The following is a 20,365-nucleotide window of genomic DNA, read 5'->3' as shown; positions in this document are numbered from 1 at the left end:
TAGTCTGGTTCCTTAACCACTTGATCAAAGTGGATCTACATTTTACTTTTATTAGGTTGGCTAGATTGGCCCCTTGTCCTCTGTCACACTGCTCTGGGAGTCACTGGATTTGCGACATCTCCTGCAAAATCATGGCTATATAGGCGACCCTCTGTGGAAATGTAATCCAAAATGCCATGTATACAATATATAGTGAGTATATTAAATTGCAATTGTCAAATTACCTCCCTACCATTGTCCAACAGCTGGAGTATATTCATAATAAGGAGATCCCATTCATCTTTCTAAATTCTAACAGGAACTTCTTTTTCCTTTTTTTACAAGCAGGGGATAGGCAGACCAATGAGAACGACAAGCAGCCAAGGTTGGTACCACTGGAAACAGTTGAGTATGAAGTGGAAGAACTGATGTTTGGCCATCAAGGGGGTCCAGAAAGCCAAGAGAAAAGCAACACAGAAGATGGAGGAGAGAGTTCTCCCACTTCTTTCCCCTTTGAAATCCATCAATTCCTAATCCAGGAAGAAAACACAAATGGAAAATACGCTGGATGTGACCAGAGAGAGACAAATACATTTAATTTACATGAATATTGTAGAAGTCAGGCTAAAAGGAAAGAGTATGGTTGTAGACAATATGGAAGAAATGTTAATACTTTCTTCTCTCTTGGTTTGCCCAAAAAACTCTACAGGAAACACCAACCACATACGTTTATAAAATTTGGGAGGGGTTTTAGTCTGAGCACTTACATTAATTCCCATGAAGGATTTCCCACAGAGGTGAAGCCGTGGAAATGCATGAGTTGTGGCAAGAGCTTCAGTACAAACAGTAACCTCGTTCGCCATCAAATGATCCACACAGGTGAAAAGCCATATAAATGCCTGGAGTGTGGCAAGAGCTTTATTGAAAACAGAGATCTTATGCGTCATAGAAGGATCCACACGGGAGAGAAGCCATATAACTGCATAGAGTGTGGAAAGGCCTTCAGAACCAACGGTCATCTGACTCGCCATCAAAAGGTCCATACAGGTGAAAAACCATATCAATGCATGGACTGTGGGAAGAGCTACATTGAAAGCAGAGATCTTACTTGTCATAAAAGGATCCACACGGGGGAGAAGCCATATAAATGCAGGGAGTGTGGAAAGAGCTTTCCTCGGAATAGTGCCCTGCTTTGCCATAAAAAAATCCACACTGGAGAGAAGCCTTATAAATGTATGGAATGTGAGAAGAGCTTCATTAAGAAAGGGCAGCTTATTTCCCATCAAAGGATCCACACAGGTGAAAAGCCATACAAGTGTATGGAATGTGGAAAGAGCTTCAGCAGAAACAATAACCTTACATCCCATCAAAGAATCCACACAAGGGAGAAACCGTACAAATGTATGGAGTGTGGAAAGAGCTTTAACTATAACAGTGGCCTCTCCCGCCATCAGAGGAAACACACAGGTGAGAAACCATATAAATGCACAGTGTGCGGGAGGACCTTTATTCAGAAAGGACAACTTATTTCTCATCAAAGGATCCATACAGGTGAGAAACCATATACATGCATGGAGTGCGGAAAGACCCTGAGTAGCAAGAGTGCCATTGCCTACCATCGAAGAATCCACACTGGGGAGAAACCCTATAAATGTGCTGAGTGTGGTAAGACCTTTATTCAGAAAGGGCAACTTATTTCCCATCAAAGATTTCACACGGGGGAGAAACCATATAAATGCATGAAGTGTGGAAAGAGCTTCAGTAGTACCAGTGCTGTCACCTACCATCAAAGAATCCACGCTGGTGAGGAAGCATACATTCACACATGAGGAAAGATATGATAGAGGAATTGCCTTGCCTTCACTGAACCAGACATAGAAATAGGCGAGAGGAAGGCTGAGGCAGCATAAGAGAACTTTCTTCTCACTCGCCTTATACTCCATGCATGCCCAGATATGAGGAAGAGGAGATCTTTCAATGGGATTATTCCTGTGGAACTTGGTTGCCACGTTGATGGCTAAAGGAATGTTGGAACAAAATGTGGTGGTAGTGTACCCCAGTAGAGGGAAGAAAAAGAAGAACCACCAAGCTATGGCAGTGGCTCCTAACCTTTTGGGCACCAGGGACCAGTTCCATGGAGAGAGGTTTTTCCATGGACCGGAGAGGGTCTGGTTTCATGTGCTGTCTACATCCTGCAGATGGGGCTTGTTTACACGGCCCAGTTTCTGGCATGCTGCAGCCCAGTGCAGGTCCACGGACTGGGGATTGGGGACCCCTGAGCTGTAGAAAGTGTTGAAAAGGATGTGTGCAATTTTTAAAATAATCTTTTAGCCATTCATCCGTGAGTAAAAGTCCATATTAATCATTTTTTGAGATTTACCTTAAGGAAATTTATATGGGTCTTTAACATTTAATATAACCAAGATAAATGAAATCCAATTAGCCATTTATCCTTGAGTAAAAGTCCATATTAATGCTTTTTTGAGATTTACGTACCTTAAGGTGATTTATATGGGTCTTTAACATTTAATATAACCAAGATAAATAAATTCCAAACTGCATGTCCCTCTTTCCAATCTACATTGCCCAGATTATTTTGTGTATACATTTCCCAAATTCCATGATGGAATTTGATGATTTCTTGAACATGGCCTGCTATATCCTCTGTCTAAGGGAGTCGACAATCAGGTGCAATGGTTAGAGATTTGGATTGCAAGAGAAAGGAGATTTTCCTTTTGTTTTTTCTCTTTTGTTCAGGTGTCTCTTCCCCACTTTCCCCTCCTTTTTTTCTGTTTGGCTGTATTCCCATATAGGTAATTCTCGGCGTGTGACTACAATTGATCCCAAATTTATGTTGCTAAGCAAGACAGTTTGCTACCTCAGAATTACAGGGTTCTGTGTGTGTTGCAACCATTTTGCGGGAAATGGGCCTTAAACATTTGAAAAATTGAACTGGTTACCCCATTGTACATAGAAGGAAAAATTTTGGTATGAGAGCCTACCAACAAATAATGCATGCGAGAAAAAAAATGAGGCCAATGGTGACTCATATTGTGGTCATGCTGGAGGCTCCGAATATCAGATAGAACCTTGTCACACTAAGTTACACCATAAAAATGAGAATTACAAAGTTTAATACAATTTCTTTTAAAAAAAGCACTGAATTTAACTTGATATTAACTCAAATTTGTTTTTGTGACCATAACATGCTTGTAAATTACTATTTGAAGGTTCAGCATTAAAGGTAAGAATGTAAATGCATGTCTTAATACCAAGAATTACTATTTAACCCCAGTGTTGCATAACGGTTTCTTCAAAATGGTGCAGCAATAGTCGTTATCGATTTTATGCATCCATTTGAACATACTTTCTATGTCATCTTGTTTTGTTTTGGATAGTGTGTGTATCTATAACTCTGTCTTAGGCACAAGCAATGTAACAGATGTGGCAGGCGGTGTTGCCGAAGTAGGTTTCCTGCAAACACTCCTCGTCTTCCTTTCAAAGGCACAGATGGTGACTGTGTTCCAATTTTCCATAGGGAAGGTTGCCTTGAACCTTACTGTTAATTGTGTCTGGGTGTATTTTAGTTGTGATACTTCAGTATAGATTACAGAGTTTTAACTGCAGTGCCCTGAAACATGTATATTTGAGTGTGACTCATAGCCACAATTATTACCAGAATCAAAATGCAGGGTTCCAGGATTGCATTGCAATAGAGTTAGTGAATGTTATCGACTTAAAGCACAGAATACTCACTAATTTTCAATTAAAAGTTCCATATCCGATTGGTCATCTTCAATTTCTGGAACATACTCGGATCCACTTGGTTCATATAAGTATGAACTTGCTTCCATATTGTGGAAAAGAGGCATTGTTTCGATATTCATGTCAGTGATGGGATTCAAATCTTTTTACTACCGTTTCTGTGGACGTGGCTTGGTGGGCATGGCATGGCTTGGTGGGTGTGGCTTGGAGTGGCAGGGAAAGCTTACTGTAAAATCTCCATTCCCTCTCCACTTGAGGGGAAGGTTACTGCAAAATCCCCATTCCCTCCCGATCAGCTGGGACTCAGGAGACAGAGAATAGATGGGGCAGGGGCAGTCAGAGGTGGTATTTCCTGGTTCTCTGAACTACTCAAAATTTCCGCTACCAGTTCTCCAGAACTGGTCAGAACCTGCTGAATACCACCTCTGATTCATGTGTCCAGAAACGGAGGCAACACTAGGCGCTGCAGGCTCCATCCTTGCTATGTCACATGGGAGCAACCAAGTATGTCAATTGGCTGCTGCAAATATAACCCTGTAGTTCTGAGTTTTTATGTGTTAGTGTAAATAGAACCTTGTAATTTTGCTATTTGTGGTGAATTTATTTAAAAATTTTATGAAATAAGATCTTAAAAATTTAAGTCATGGTATATAGAACCTTGTCACACTCTTAACTCATTTTCGTCGAAAATGTCAGATAGAACCCTGTAATTCTGAGGTAGCGAGTTGTTAAGTGAGTCTTGCCCCATTTTACGACCTTTCTTGCCACAATTAAGTGAATCATTGCACATTAAGTTAGTAACACAGTTGTTAACTGAAATCTGGCTTCCCCATTGACTTTGCTTGTCAGAAAGTCACAAAAGGTGATCACGTGACCTTGGGACACAGCAAATGGCATACCAGTTGCCAGTCTGAATTTTGATCACATGACCATGAGGATGCTTCAATGGTCATAATTTTTGGTGAACTTTGAATGGTCACTAAACAAATGGTTATAAATCGAGAACTACCTGCCACAAATTTATCTATCAGCAATCTTTAGCCAATTGTTAACTGAAAATATTTTTTTAATTGAATGATTTCAAAACCTGCTTAACAAGAAATTGACCAGCTGGGCTGAATTTGCCCTATTGGGCTGAAATTGTGGTAGCCCCATTTGGGGGGTGTCTGATAAGAAGAAGCCCGACCTTGTAACTTAATGCAGTTGGTTAGTAAATAACCGATTTGGTTATTGGGAATTTGGCTTACGTTCCTTCGGAAATAAGAATGCAACATTTGGGACTTTTTAGCTTAAAAGGTAAGTCTGAGATTGGGAGATAAAATATGTACAGTTGAAAGATCAGATTGATTCTCCATCCTTGATCAAAGCAGAAACCAAAGGAGAGATTTCCAGTACTGAAATTCATTATGGAAGATACTGGATGAACAGATCGATTAACTGGTTTCCTCAAAACTTCAGGTAAGAGTAAAACCCAATTGGCAATTTCTGGCACTTGGACAACCTTATCTGGATAAGCAGGATCAGCCCTAGTTAGAGATGGGACAGGAGAACACCAGGAATTCCAAGATTAATGGCCCATATTAGATTAGATTAGATTGGATTAGATTAAAGGGCACTGCACATCAGAACAACTAGACACAAGGACAGTTTTCCCCCGAATGTCATCACTCTGCTAAACTACTTCCCACAAGACTGTCAAACTATTTACTGAGACTATATTACTATTATTCTTCTCATCCTTCCTAATACCTATCTCCTCTCACTTAAGACTATAACTATGTTGCTTGTATTTTTACGATTAATGTTGTTCTGTTTGTTTCCTAATATGATTTGATTACTTATTTGTAACATTACTATCACTAAGTGTTATATCTTATGATTCTTGATGAATGCATTTTCTCTCTCTTTATATTTTTCCCTTTTATGTACACTGAGAGCATATGCACCAAAGACAAATTCCTTGTGTGTCCAATCACACTTGGCCAATAAAGAATTCTATTCTATTCTATTATCAGAGGGGGACAGAATGAAATTGCAGGGTTAAGAGTCCATCTTTGGCTTTGTATTCTTTTCCTTGGACATACTCCTTCCCTGAATATAACTTAATTATTTTATTCCCTTATCTGTAACTAACTTCTTATCTACATTATAATGTGCAGCAAAAATGTTTAATTGCTTTGTTGAATAAATTATTTCAGATTTTCATTCTGTGTATTTATTGCCTGAAACTTTTTCTCATACTTGGCTGGGGCAAAGCAATGCTAGACTGGGAAGTTTAAAACAATATGTCAAATTCAGTGTGGAAACTACAGCTGTGTCAATGCTGAGGAAATGGTGCTGTTTGAACTGAGCCATCACATAAATCATTGCTGATTGATGAGCCATCAAAGCAGTGCCAACTCTTATCAATCACCAGACCTGCCCAGTCCAGGAGACCTTCTTCTTTAGGTTTCCCAATGGTGTATTCCTGCTGTAACAAAAGCCTCCTTCCTTCCTTCCTTCCTTCCTGCCTGCCTGCCTGCCTGCCTGCCTGCTTCCCCCCTTCCTTCCTTCCTTCCTTCCTTCCTTCCTTCCTTCCTTCCTTCCTTCTATCTGATTCCCAGCAATTCTGGGCAGTCTCCTGCTTGAGCAGGGGGCTAGAATAGAAGACCGCCAAGGTCCCTTCCAACAGAGTTATTCTGTACAGGTAGTCCTCAACTTACGACCACAATTAAGCCCAAAATCTGTTGTTAAGCGAGCAATTTATTAAGTGAGTTTTGCTCCATTTTACAACCTTTCTTGCCACAGTTGTTAAGTAATTCACTGCAGTTAGTGAGTTAGTAATCCTGTTATTAAGTGAATCTGGCTTCCTCATTGACTTTGCTTCTTAGAAGGTCACAAAAGGGGATCACGTGACCTTGGGATACAGCAACAGTCATAAATGTGAAATAGTAGCCAAGCATCTGAACTTTAATCACATGATCATGGGGATGCTGCAACGATCGTAACTGAAAAAAGATCATAAGTCACATTTTTCAGTGCTGTAACTTTAGTCACTAAATGAACTGTTGTAAGTTGAGGACTAGTTGTATTCTATTCTTGCTTATTTAAGAATAGATAAATAAATTTACTAGTTGCCCTGGGGCTCTTTCCATCTCTCTCATTTCCAGAACCCTCCATCAGTTCTCCACCTATCCCAGGAATGCATTCACATTTCCAAGAGGATGGGAGGTGGGGTACCCAGAAGCAACAATCAAACCAATTTCCATCCAAGGCTGCTTCATTTCAGCCCCACTCATCCATCATACCCATCTTGAGAGGTCCTTGGTGGTCTCTGAGCTTGCTTGTTTTCTTGCAAACATTTCATTATTCAAACTAGGTAACATCAGTGCTAGGGGAAGCAGTGATGTTATCTATTTCAGCTAATGAAATGTCTGCAAGAAAACAAGCTCAGAGAGTACAGATAATGAGAAAATACATTAATAAAAAGTGGGTGTGTGTGTTGGTGTTGGTGTTGCATTTGTGCTGGCAAGGCAACATAAAAAAATGGCTTTCTTCCTGGATGGCTCCCAGAGTGAAAAGGGAAGCACTATGCTCCCCCCCATATTTGGGCATACCAGGGGTTGTGACACAATATATATTTGTGTGTGTGTGTGTGTGTGTGTGTGTGTGTGTGTGTGTGTGTGTGTATGTATGTATGTATGTATGTATGTATGTATGTATGTATATATATATATATATATATATATATATATATATATATATATATATATATATATTAGATTTTTACAACCCCTGGTAAGCCCCAATTATGGGAGGAAGCTAACTGCTTCCATCATCTGTCATTCGGCTCGTCACAAGAGTCCATCACGACAGAAACCCAACATTTTTACTGTTGCCTTTGTTATATTTGTGTTTTTAATTTGTGCTGATAAATAAATAAATGGAGACTAGTATAGATCTATTTCAAGCTATTTAGCTCTCATCAGCTAGCCACATAATAACCACATAACCACACTTTGCTGATAAACGGATAAGAGCCTGTGGCCTAATGGCTAAGATCTCTGCCTATTATGCCTAGTGTGCAATATAGCCCAGGTTCAAATCCCAGTAAGGGTGTGGCTAGCTGATGAGTTACCTACTCCTGGAAACACCAAACCTGAAGTAGTCAGCAGCAGCCTGAAGATGACGAATGTGACTTCGTCGAAACGTCGCCAAGACATCTCCAATTCTACGCGGGAGAAAACCCGAACAACTAGAGACCTACATACTAACACCCGCGAAAACCTCAGAAAACATATATATATATACATACATACATATACATATAAAATATATACATACATATATACAACATTATGCATGCATGAAAAATAATGGTATATACATTAATAGACAATATATATTTATTATAACCCCAATTAGTAAAGATTAGTAGGTAGAAATTTAGGATTAGGCAATTTAATGGCATTAATAATATTAATAGTGTGTTAAAAATACTGTGCATTTAAAATAGTAAGGATTAGAAATTATGTAGATTTTGAGATACATTCCCGGGATTGATTAAATACTGTTAATATTTGGAGTTATTAGTAACCCTAGGCATTTGGAACATTGAAGCTATGGTGAAATTTTTTAAAGTATTAAATATTTTTCTACTAAAGTGATATTTTAGTAGAAAATAAAAAAATATAGGGCACAAAGAAATGCTATTTATGTTTATGAACTATTGGAAAAATGATAAAGGATTATGGAAAGAGACTAATATTGTTGAAGTTGAAAGATTTGAAATACGTATATATAGTTGTTTGTACGGTTATTGTTTAAGTGATTTGAAAAAGAATTGACCCACTCAATGAACTGTCCATAAAATATGTATGTTTATATTGGAATTTTTTAAAAAAAATGTTTTAAAAAAAGAAAGAAAACAAGCAAGCTCAGAGAGCACGAAGGACCCCATCATGTCAACCCTGAGTTACAAATATTCTCCTTTATTGGTACCCATCATGCCCAGCTCCTTCGCATGCTTTCTCCACACACCATCCCATTCCCCATCCTTTTCCCAACCTCACACCAACCCGACTCTGGGCGACTTTGTCACCATTGGCAGAGAAGGGCGCGCACGCGCAGATCTTTGACAGCCTTCGATGCCGAGCAAGAAGTCAGGAGAAGCGGTGGGTTCCATTGGGAGACGCTCTAGGGCCTAGGCAAAAGAAGGAAACGCGGCGGCGGGGTGGTGGTGTTCGTAGCGTTTTCCTTCTCTAGGATGCAGCACTCTCTGGCCGAAGGTGGGGGGAAATTATAGGGGGAGCGATTTGCAACTGTTCTTCGCCTCAGAAGCTCTGAGGGAGCGGAGCCTATTCCCGCCTCTCCTTCTGGAAATCGGGGAAAGGGTGGAGAGTGAAGGGTCCGCTGTGATCGAAGGCATCCTCGGAGGGAGTTTCCTCCCGCGGGCGCTTCGCTGAAGCCGGAGACCGAATGGAGGCCCGGGAATCTCCCCTTCAGGCGGGGAGCGGCGGAGGAAAGGACGGCGCGTTAAATTTTGGCGGGAACGAAATACAGTTGCTCTGCTGAGGCGCAAAAGCTCTCAGGGAGCGAAACCTCTCCTACTCTCCCCTCCCCCCGCGTGAAACCGGGAAAAGGGGCGGGGCGAGTGAGTGGGGGAGGCGGCCTCGAAGGGAGTTCACCACCTCCCCCGTCGGGGCTGCGCTGAAGCCGGAGACCGAATGGAGGCCCGGGGATCTCCCCGTCAGGCGGAGAGCGGCCTCTCCGAGGAGCCCCGCAGCTCCGAGGCCGAGCGCTGGCGCTTCCGGAGCTGCAGCTCCCGGAAGGCCGAGGGGCCGCGGGCGCTTTGCAGCCGCCTGCACCGGCTGTGCCGGGAGTGGCTGCGGCCCGAGCGGAGCAGCAAAGCCGAGATGCTGGACCTGGTGGTGCTGGAGCAGCTGCTGGCCCTGCTGCCCCCGGAGTTGGCGGGCTGGCTGAGGGAGTGCGGGGCGGAAAGCTGCGCCCAGGCGGTGGCCCTGGCCGAAGGCTGCCTCCTCGGCTCCGCAGCCGCCCCGGAGCCCGGAAAGGGGCGGCAGGTGAGGGAGTTTCATCCTCTTGCCAGTTACAGAGAAAACGTGTAGAGAGAATGACATCATAATATGTAGGAATGACTATGGAAGAGGCGGAGTGGGCAGCCACAATGTAAAAGATACCTTGCCGCCCCCCCCAAATAGGTAGAGGGAGGTAGATTGTGTGTGTTTGTGTAAACATAAAATTCCTTCCTAGTTTTCCAGTGAGTAAAAAGAGAGGATGATAGATACACTTATAGAATTGCAAGATCCTATTAATGTGGCTTAAAGCTAGTATTTACTGTCCTGCTTTTTGTCCTGACTACTTCAAATAGTCAGGACTACTTCAAATAGGCTGATAAATGATTTCTCCAGCCGGATGTCTACGGAGCAGTCATCCAAGTCATGGTTGTCCAAAAGGTGTTTTTTCTCAAGAGGCAACTGGACTTTCTGGAATTTCTTTGAAGACGTTTTTCTTCTCATCCAAGAAGGTTCTTTAGCTCTGATTGGATGGCTGGGAATGGACGGCTTCCAAAGCAGAGATGTAGACTCCAAACCTGAATCCAAGAAGTCTCCTTGGGACTTCTCAACTTAGGACTCCTCAACTTAGGACCACAATTGAGACCAGAATTTCTATTGTTAAACAAAGTGGTTGTTAAGTGAGTCATGTCCAGTTTTACAACATTTACAACCTTTTTGCCATGGTTGTTAAGCAAATCACTGCAGTTAAGTGAATTAGGCTTCCCCCATTAATTTTGCTTGCCAGAATAAAGCACAACTGGATCAACCAATCGGCATGCAGGATGCGCATTTCCACACGATGTATAATTGAGGTTTGAGGTCGTCTGGACTAAGGGACCATGTACAGGTCTTTGACAGCCTTCGATGCTGAGCAGAGGACAGGAGAGGCAGTGGGTTTCATTGGGAGACCCATCTGCAACCATCTACAACCTACACTTAACCAGCAACACCTTCAAAACATAGGTATGCATTGATGCCTCTGTGTAGTTGCGGACAAGTCTAAATCAAGCTTTACTCATCACAAAATGCAAAAGGAAACACAAATGAAAGGGGAAATAGATCCCCTACTGCTAAAGAGCTTAATTGATTTTGTGCCCTCAAGTGGTTTTCAACTCTAGCAACCTTATAGATAGATCTTCTCCATAACAATATATCCCTAAGTTGTTATTTCAGTTCTCCCAAAGGTGAATCATTAATCACCACCTCAGCTGAATCCATCTACCTTGCTGCTGGTCATGTTCTTATTCTTTTTCCGTCCACCTTTTCCCAGGATTACGACTTTCTTCCAAGAGCTTGATTTTTGCATAATGTATTTGAAATAGGATAATTTGAGCCTTGTTATGTGTGCACCCTATTGAGAACTCTGGGTGATTTGTTCAATGATCCATCAGTTTGTTTAATTGGCTGTCCAAGATATATTCAGGAAACTTCCGGTTCCAAAATTCAAATAGTCTTCCTGTATTGCTTCACCTTTCACTTACAGGGTCCCAAGGAAGACCATGGCTTGCACAGTTGTGATTTTTGTAGGTATAGAGATATGATAGCATATCTTTTCTACGGATTTCATGGCTGCTCTACCAAGTATTAATCTGTGCTATGTTTCTTGATTGCTTGTTCCATTAGTATTGAAGGTTGATTCTAAAAGACAGAACGTCTCCACCACTTTGATATGTTCACTGCCCATTCTATGGCTGGTTACTGTACCTATTATCATTTATTTTATTCTATTATTTATTGTAATTATAAATTTATAGATAAATCACAATCGACTGCAGTGATTCACTTAACTGTGGCAAGAAAGCTTGTAAAATGAAGCAAAATCATTAACTGTCTTGCTAAACAATGGAAACTTTGGGCTCAGTTGTGGTTGTAACTTGAGGATTACTTGAGATATTCAGCATGCAGTATGCAGTTTTATGGCAACCTCTTTTGCCACTCTGATTCACTGTGTTCCCTCTGTACTATGGCTTCTTGATCTGTATATCTGTGATAGCTTTTTGTTGTCGCATGCCGAAATAATGCAATGAGCACGGGGCAGACCCCATATGCCCCACCACCTGGGCATGCATGTGCACCCCCCAGCGCATGCACTCCTCCCCGTTTTGGGCCTAATAGACCTCCCTGCAGCTGGGAGTAAAAACAGGCTGGGGGGGGCACCGCACGCTCACCCCGTGATCTTGGACTCTTTTACTACCTGAGACCTTCAGTCTAAAGGAAGATACACCTGGAAGAAGAAATAGAACAGGAGCAAGTACATTAAAGAAGGAAACACCATACCTATCAAGAAAATGAGATGAGAAAGATGGAACTCCTGATCAGAATAAAAAGAGGAAATAAAAATAGGCAATTAAGTATTTCACAAAAATTGCAGAGATTTATTGAGAAACAGGGAGAGAGCAGAAACCTTGAGTTCTCTTATTTGGGTTACAGAAGTATAGATGGGGAGACGGAAGGTAAGGTTGGTTATGGTCTTCTGAAAGTGGATCATAAACAAGGCTATTCTTTCAGATGCAGGAGCTGTTCACAAGGGAGATCTCAACAGAACTCCAGGAAAGAGAAGATAGATCCAGTCCTTCTCAAGAGCTATTTTTCAGGAGGATCCAACTTGGGGTACCTTGCCAGGTAAGTCTGGGTTTCCTCTGAAAGCAATAGAGTTCAAACTTCCTCCATTCATGAGTTGCTTTTTCTGTCCAAATACTGAATTTGTGTACATTTGAACACTGTATTCTCCCCACCACCACCTCTGAATGAGCCAATGAGTCACATACAGTGGGGCAAAAATGTATTTAGTCAGCCACCAATTGTGCAAGTTCTCCCACTTAAAAAGATGAGAGAGGCCTGTAATTGACATCATAGGTAGACCTCAACTATGAGAGACAAAATGAGAAAACAAATCCAGACAATCGCATTGTCTGCTTTGGAAAGAATTTTTTTGCAAATTATGGTGGAAAATAAGTATTTGGTCAATATCAAAAGTTCTTCTCAATACTTTGTTATATATCCTTTGTTGGCAATGACGGAGGTCAAATGTTTTCTGTAAGTCGTCACAAGGTTGGCACACACTGTTGCTGGTATGTTGGCCCATTCCTCCATGCAGATCTCCTCTAGAGCAGTGATGTTTTGGGGCAGTCGCTGGGCAACACGGACTTTCAACTCCCTCCAAAGGTTTTCTATGGGGTTGAGATCTGGAGACTGGCTAGGCCACTCCAGGACCTTGAAATGCTTTTTATGAAGCCACTCCTTCATTGCCCGGGCGGTGTGTTTGGGATCATTGTCCTGCTGAAAGACCCAGCCACGTTTCATCTTCAATGCCCTTGCTGATGGAAGGAGGTTTGCACTCAAAATCTCACGATACATGGCCCCATTCATTCTTTCCTGTACACGGATCAGTCGTCATGGTCCCTTTGCAGAGAAACAGCCCCAAAGCATGATGTTGCCACCCCTGTGCTTCACAGTAGGTATGGTGTTCTTTGGATGCAATCCAGCGTTCTCTCTCCTCCAAACATGACGAGTTGTGTTTCTACCAAACAGTTCTACTTTGGTTTCATCTCACCATATGACATTCTCCCAATCCCCTTCTAGATCATCCAAATGTTCTCTAGCAAACTTCAGATGGGCCCGGACATGTACTGGCTTAAGCAGGGGGACACGTCTGGCACTGCAGGATCTGAGTCCCTGGCGGTGTAGTGTGTTACTGATGGTAGCCTTTGTTACATTGGTCCCAGCTCTCTGCAGGTCATTTGCTAGGTCCCCCCGTGTGGTTCTGGGATTTTTGCTCACCGTTCTTGTGATCATTTTGACCCCACGGGGTGAGATCTTGCGTGGAGCCCCAGATCGAGGGAGATTATCAGTGGTCTTGTATGTCTTCCATTTTCTCATTATTGCTCCCACAGTTGATTTCTTCACACCAAGCTTCTTACCTATTGCAGATTCAGTCTTCCCAGCCTGGTTCAGGTCTACAATTTTGTTTCTGGTGTCCTTCGACAGCTCTTTGGTCTTCACCATAGTGGAGTTTGGAGTGTGACTGTTTGAGGTTGGGGACAGGTGTCTTTTATACTGCTAAAAAGTTCAAACAGGTGCCATTAATACAGGTAATGAGTGGAGGACAGAGGAGCCTCTTAAAGAAGAAGTTACAGGTCTGTGAGAGCCAGAAATCTTGCTTGTTTGTAGGTGACCAAATACTTATTTTCCACCCTAATTTGCAAAAACATTATTTCCAAATCAGACAATGTGATTGTCTGGATTTGTTTTCTCATTTTGTCTCTCATAGTTGAGGTCTACCTATGATGTCAATTACAGGCCTCTCATCTTTTTAAGTGGGAGAACTTGCACAATTGGTGGCTGACTAAATACTTTTTTGCCCCACTGTACAATCAACTTTATAATCATTTTGGACATACAAACAGACAATTCACAGACTGAAATAATAAATTAGCTTATATTAGGAAATGTAATTTATTTGTTAAAATGAAATCCCTGATTTGAAAGACTATGAATAGCATCAAAACTGCTTCAGAAATCTATCAGCATATCCACTTAACAATGAATCTCATGAAGAGCAGATTTCTCATTTAAGGTCAGTGCTAAGTGGCTACAACAGCCAGATTATTAGTCAAATGACTTAGACTTTCCAGCATTATATCCTGGAAACATTTTGAATTAAGCCAGGGAAGAAATTCCAAGAGGATGTGTCCCATTTTCTAACAAATTTTGAATTCCCCCAAGTCAAGTGAGGTCAGATCAGGGAATTCTGCTCCTCCAAACTTCCTTGCTAGGTTATTGTGGGTCACTGGGAGGCTCCCCAATGGGGGCTAAATTGCCATTCTACAGCTTGGATGCACGTAAGGCATAATTTGTGAAGTTTGACAGCAGCCTGACAGGAAAGGTTTTCAAGCCCCACAGACTACAGTATGTGCACATACCTCTCCTGTAAGAAGATGTCTGTTTGGTCCTTTACAAAGCTCTGTTTTCCATTTTGTGCAGTGAGAGAGAAAACTCACAAGGTTTTCCTAGGATTGAATGGTAAGGAACATTCTCTTTCTAGGGCTCTAATTCCTTTGAAGAGGTGACTGTTGACTTCACAGAGGAGGAATGGGCACTGTTGGATCCCAGACAGAGGGCCTTATGCAGTGAAGTCCTGATGGAGGTTTCTAGGAATATGGCTACTCTGAGTAAGACTCTTTTCTCTGCATTCCATTCATTGGGGAAGGGTTTCTCAGAGGAAGGTAAACATAGAAGATTCCTGCACTCAGTTGCTTAAGATGATCATGACTCCGACCTGGCCACTACCTGAATGTATTCCCTTCATATGTTTCCTAATCTCATAAAATCAATCAATGACCAGAGGCCCATTAGATCACAAACAAACATAGGATCTTTAGAAGCAATTTTGTCCAAGGCAATCATCACATCACTTATTCTACAAGAGAAAGGCCTTGGCAGAAATATCCATTGTAGATAACAATTTGGCCCAATATCTCCTAGCGAGACAAATGGCTGATGCCAAAGTTGGAACATGAAGGCATGCTTTTGAGATGGGTAGACATTCCTCCTTAGCCATTCTAAACTCTAATGGGAACTTATTTTTTTCCAAGCAGGTGGTGGGCTGGAGAATGAGAATGACAAGCAGATGAGATTAATGCCACTGCAAACAACAAAGCATGAAGTACAAGAAATAATGTTTGACTATGAAGGGGATCCAATAAGTCAAGAGAGAGGACACTCAGAAGATATGGGGGACAGTACTCCTACTTCTCTGCCTATTGAAATCCATGGCTTCCTGACCCAACAAGGTCAGAAAGGGAAGAAAAAGGGAAAATCCAGCAAAAGGGGGGAAAATAAGTTTGATTTGCCTGAGTATAGCAGATGTCAAACTAAAGGCTTTATAAATTATGGAAAATACATCAATAATTTCTTCTCTTTTACTTTACTTAAGAAACTGTATAGGAAATACAAATCACATACGTTTATAAAAGTTGGTAAGGATTTCAATCTGAGCAGAGATATGAAACTCTGCATGAAGTCTGGAAAGAACTTCACTATCAACAGTATTTTTAATCATCAAAGGATCCACAAAAGGGAGAGAACATATAAATTCATGGAGTGCGGAAAAAGCTTTTGTCAGGATAGAATGCTTACTCATCATAAAAGGATCCACATGGGTGAAAGACCATATAAATGCCTAGAGTGTGGAAAGGGATTTACTCGAAAAGGACATCTTACTTGTCATGAAAGGATCCACACAGGAGAAAAACCTTATAAATGTACTGAGTGTGGAAAAGCCTTCAGAACAAAGGGCCATCTGATTCGTCATAACAGGATCCACACAGGGGAGAAAACATATACTTGCAGGGAGTGTGGAAAGCGATTCATTGAGAATAGAGATCTTATTACCCATCAAAGGATCCACACAGGGGAGAGTCTATATAAATGCCCTGTCTGTGGAAAGAGCTTTACTCAGAAAGGACAGTTTAATTCTCATCAATGGGTTCACACCGGGGAGAAACCTTATAAATGCTCAGAGTGTGGAAAGGGCTTCAGTACAAACTGTAATCTGGCTCGCCACCAAAAGATCCACACAGGGGAAAGACCATATAAATGCCTGGAGTGTGGAAAGAGCTTTTTTGACAATAAAGATCTTACTCGCCACCAAAGGATCCACACGGGAGATAAACCTTATAAATGCCTGGAATGTGGAAAGAGCTTTGCTCAGAAAGGACAACTTAATTCCCATAAAAGAATCCACACTGGTGAGAGACCATATAAATGTATGGAGTGTGGAAAGCAGTTCACTCAGAAAGGAAATCTTACTGATCATGAAAGAATCCACACAGGGGAGAAACCATATAAATGTATCGAATGTGAAAAGAGCTTTGCTAAGAAAGGACAGCTTAATTCTCATAAAAGGATCCACACAGGTGAGAGGCCACATAAGTGCATGGAATGTGGAAAGAGCTATTTCGATCAGAGAGATCTTACACACCACCTAAGAACCCACACAGGGGATAACCCATATAAATGCCTAGAATGGGAAAAGACCTTGATTGTCAACAGAGACCTTATTTGCCAACAAAGTATTCACACAAGGGAGAAACCATATACATCAATTGAGTGTGAAAAAGACTTTAATGACTACAGCATCTTTACATCTCATAAAGGGATCCATACAAGAAAAAATGGAATGTGGAACAAGCTTCATTGAAAATTTTGCACTTAATTCTCATAAAAAGAGTCATGGAGGGAAAAAAATCATATAAATCCTAGGAATGAGTTTCAGTCAACTTATTCATCATCAAAGGAGCCAGACATGGGAGAAAAAATACTAGTGTATGCATTGTGCAAAGATCTTTGGTTTGAACCAGAATATTACTTACCTTCCAAGTATCCCCACAGGGAAATACTCAAGTGCTCGCATGTGGTAAGAGCTGAAGATGGATCAGTGGCCTTACTAGTAATAGTATGATCATATTGAAGAGTTATCATAGAAATGTACAGGAGTATGGGTGTATCTGTAAAGTGCACCATTGTCTCACTCATACTTTTTGCACATATTTGATTTGTGAGACATGGAGAACATATATCTTTAAAAGCTGGTTATCTCAGTATGGCTTGAGTGCTTGATCTGTGGTCAAATGAATCTAGAAAATGGTCATCATAATCAGTTATGGAAGGTGGAACAACAGAAAAACTATAGCTTAAGGAGATGAAGAGGTATATTTTCTCAATCTCAGTCAGAATAGAGCTGGAAGAGACATTATAGGTCTTTCTTCTAGTCCAACCCCCTGCTCAAGCAGAAGACCCTATACCATTTCAGATAGATGACTGTCTAGTCTTTACTTAAAAACCTCCAGTGATGAAGCACCTACAACTTTTGAAGGCAAACTGTTTCTCTGGTTAATTGCCCTCACTGTTACAAAGATTCTCCTTAATTCCAGGTTGCTTCTCTCCTTGATTAGTGTCCATCCATTGTTTCTTTTCTTGCCTTCTTTTCTCTAGACTGGCCATACCCAATTCCTCCAACCATTCTTCATATATTTTTGTCTCTAGGCCCTTAATCATCTTAGTTGCTCTTGGCACTTTATATTTTATTTCATTTTACTAACATTTTATTTTATTTTCCCTAAGGAGGGAAGTTTGTGCAGGACTTCTGGGGGGATCTGCCTAGGGTTCAAATTTCAAAACAGGAAATTACTTCTATATCCCATTTAAACATTTTAAGCCATTCAAATGCATGTTTTTATAATCCAAGTGACCTTGTCCAAACAATGATTCCCCCACTGATTTTTCAGTTTTCCAAATTGTATAAATGAATTTGTTCCATGATTTCTCAATGGCATCTGTCCTGGGCAATCAACAGTCCACAAAAAGATTAAGGAATTCAGAAAACCGATGGCTTTGATTTTCTTAATTTACCTTAAAAAAAACAACCTCTATACAACAGAAATTGCCTACATTTATAACATTAATGATGCATTTCAATCTGAAGAGTTGTGTTAATTTCTATTAAATATTTCAGACACAGGCAGGAACTGTAGATTATGTAGATTATGTAAATTGTAGAAAGAACTTGATTATAAGCAGTACTCCTACTTGCAAACAAATGCACAGAAATGAGAAACCATAGAAGTACTGTTAAATACCAAGAGTAATGTTACTGCTGAAAGACTGCACAACCAGGAGTCCTCTCAAAATCATGACTTCTATTCAAAGTGCAGGTGGCAACTTTAGCTAAGAGGGCCTTTGAACAGCTTATTGTATTCTGTGCCAATTGTGGCCATTCCTGGATCAGGAGGCTCTGTTTACAGTCATTCATGCCCAGATGAATTCATATAATGAGTTCTACATAGAGCTGCCTTTCAGCATCCAGAAGTATCAGTTGATACAAAATATGATGATGTGGGCAGTTATGCAGGCCTCTGTTAACAGCATATGCTACACCTCTGATCTTTAAGGTACATTAGTTGATGGTTTAATTACCAATTCAAGGTGCTGTTTTTTTACCTTTAAAGTCCTTCAGGGCATGTAGCTGGGTTACCTGAGGGGCCTCTTCATGAATATATCTGCCTATCCTATCAGATCTTGCAGAAGATGTATGTTGTGGATCCTCTCTATTAAGGAGGTACATGTGGCAGGACCGAGGAGATGGGCTTTTCTACCTTGGCACCCATCCTTGATGTCCTTCTGGAAGTCCCTCAAAATAATATGGCTATGTCAACAGATTTAGGGAATCTCAAAAAACTGTTAAACCAGTGAGGTTGGTGTATTCCTTATAATATTGAATCCCTTTTCCTAGTCTTAAGGGGCATGGTGGCTCAGTGGCTAAGACACTGAGCTTGTCGATCAGAAAGGTTGGCAGTTTGGTGGTTTGAATCCCTAGTGCTGCGTAACGGAGTAAGCGCCCATTATTTGTACCAGCTTATGCCAACCTAGCAGTTCAAAAGCACGTAAAAATGCAAGTAGAAAAATAGGGACCACTTTTGTGGGAAGGTAACAGTGTTCCATGTGCCTTCGGCATTTAGTCATGCGTCTTCGGACAGTGTTGGCTCTTCGGCTTTGAAACAGAGACGAGCACCGCCCCCTAAAGTTGGGAATGACTAGCACATATGTGCGAGGGAAACCTTTACTTTTCCTACTCTTAATAATATTAAATTTTTAAAAATTGTAGAATGTTTGTTATTGTATCAGTGTCATGTTTTGGGAGATAGTCAACTATAATAAATATGAGGAATGAATGAATAAATAATTTAGACAGGAATGAAACCTTATAAATGCATGGAATGTACAGTAGAAAGAACTTTCTTTGAAGAATTGCTACATTAAAACCTCAAGGCATCTACAGGTGAAACTCGAAAAATTAGAATATCATGCAAAAGTTCATTTATTTCAGTAATGCAACTTAAAAGATGAAACTAATATATGAAATAGACTCATTACCTGCAAAGCAAGATACTTCAAGCCGTGATTTGTCATAATTGTGATGATTATGGCTTACAGCTCATGAAAACCCCAAATCCACAATCTCAGAAAAATAGAATATTGTGAAAAGGTGCAATATTCTAGGCTCCCATTCTAATCAGCTAATTAAGCCATAACACATGCAAAAGATTCCTGAGCCTTTAAATGGTGTCTTAGTCTGGTTCAGTAGGAATCACAATCATAGGAAAGACTGCTGACCTGACAGTTGTGCAGAAAACCATCAATGACACCTTCCATAAGGAGGGAAAGCCTCAAAAGGTAATTGCAAAAGAAGTTGAAAGTTACAGTATGTGGAAGAGAAAAGTGTGGAAGAAAAGGTGCACAAGCAGCAGGGATGACCGTAGCCTGGAGAGGATTGTCAGGAAAAGGCCATTCAAAAGTGTTGGGGACTTTCAAAAGGAGTGGACTGAGGCTGGAGTCAGTGCATCAAGAGCCACCACACACAGACGGATCCTGGACATGTGCTTCAAATGTGGTATTCCTCTTGTCAAGCCACTCCTGAACAACAAACCATCAGAAGCGTCTTACCTGGGCTAAAGAAAAACAGACCTGGTCTGTTGCTCAGTGGTCCAAAGTCCTCTATTCTGATGAGA

General features: G+C 41.1%; 1 protein-coding gene across 1 annotated transcript; it reads left to right on the top strand.

The window, feature by feature from the left end:
* The first annotated feature begins 332 nt into the window (after nucleotides 1–332).
* Nucleotides 333–17,586, top strand: LOC116502588 (zinc finger protein 845-like). Its single transcript, XM_032208464.1, has 5 exons — nucleotides 333–1,806; nucleotides 9,382–9,803; nucleotides 12,306–12,419; nucleotides 14,842–14,968; nucleotides 15,392–17,586. The coding sequence occupies exons 1-5, from the start codon at nucleotides 408–410 to the stop codon at nucleotides 16,996–16,998; spliced, it is 3,669 nt and encodes a 1,222-aa protein (XP_032064355.1). The 5' UTR covers nucleotides 333–407; the 3' UTR covers nucleotides 16,999–17,586.
* The last annotated feature ends 2,779 nt before the right edge of the window (nucleotides 17,587–20,365 follow it).

The sequence above is a fragment of the Thamnophis elegans genome, chromosome 2, assembly GCF_009769535.1.
Source record: "Thamnophis elegans isolate rThaEle1 chromosome 2, rThaEle1.pri, whole genome shotgun sequence".
Lineage (NCBI taxonomy): Eukaryota > Metazoa > Chordata > Lepidosauria > Squamata > Colubridae > Thamnophis > Thamnophis elegans.
This window is presented reverse-complemented; position numbering and strand designations above follow the sequence as displayed.

What these genes read in the sequence shown, in the direction of transcription:
- LOC116502588 (XM_032208464.1), top strand. Translation starts at nt 408, where the DNA reads ATGTTTGGCCATCAAGGGGGTCCAGAAAGCCAAGAGAAAAGCAACACA. An exon ending in GGAAGCATACATTCACACAT is followed by an intron (nt 1,807 to 9,381) that starts GAGGAAAGATAT and finishes GGGGCGAGTGAG; the next exon opens with TGGGGGAGGCGGCCTCGAAG. An exon ending in AACTTGGGGTACCTTGCCAG is followed by an intron (nt 12,420 to 14,841) that starts GTAAGTCTGGGT and finishes TTCTCTTTCTAG; the next exon opens with GGCTCTAATTCCTTTGAAGA.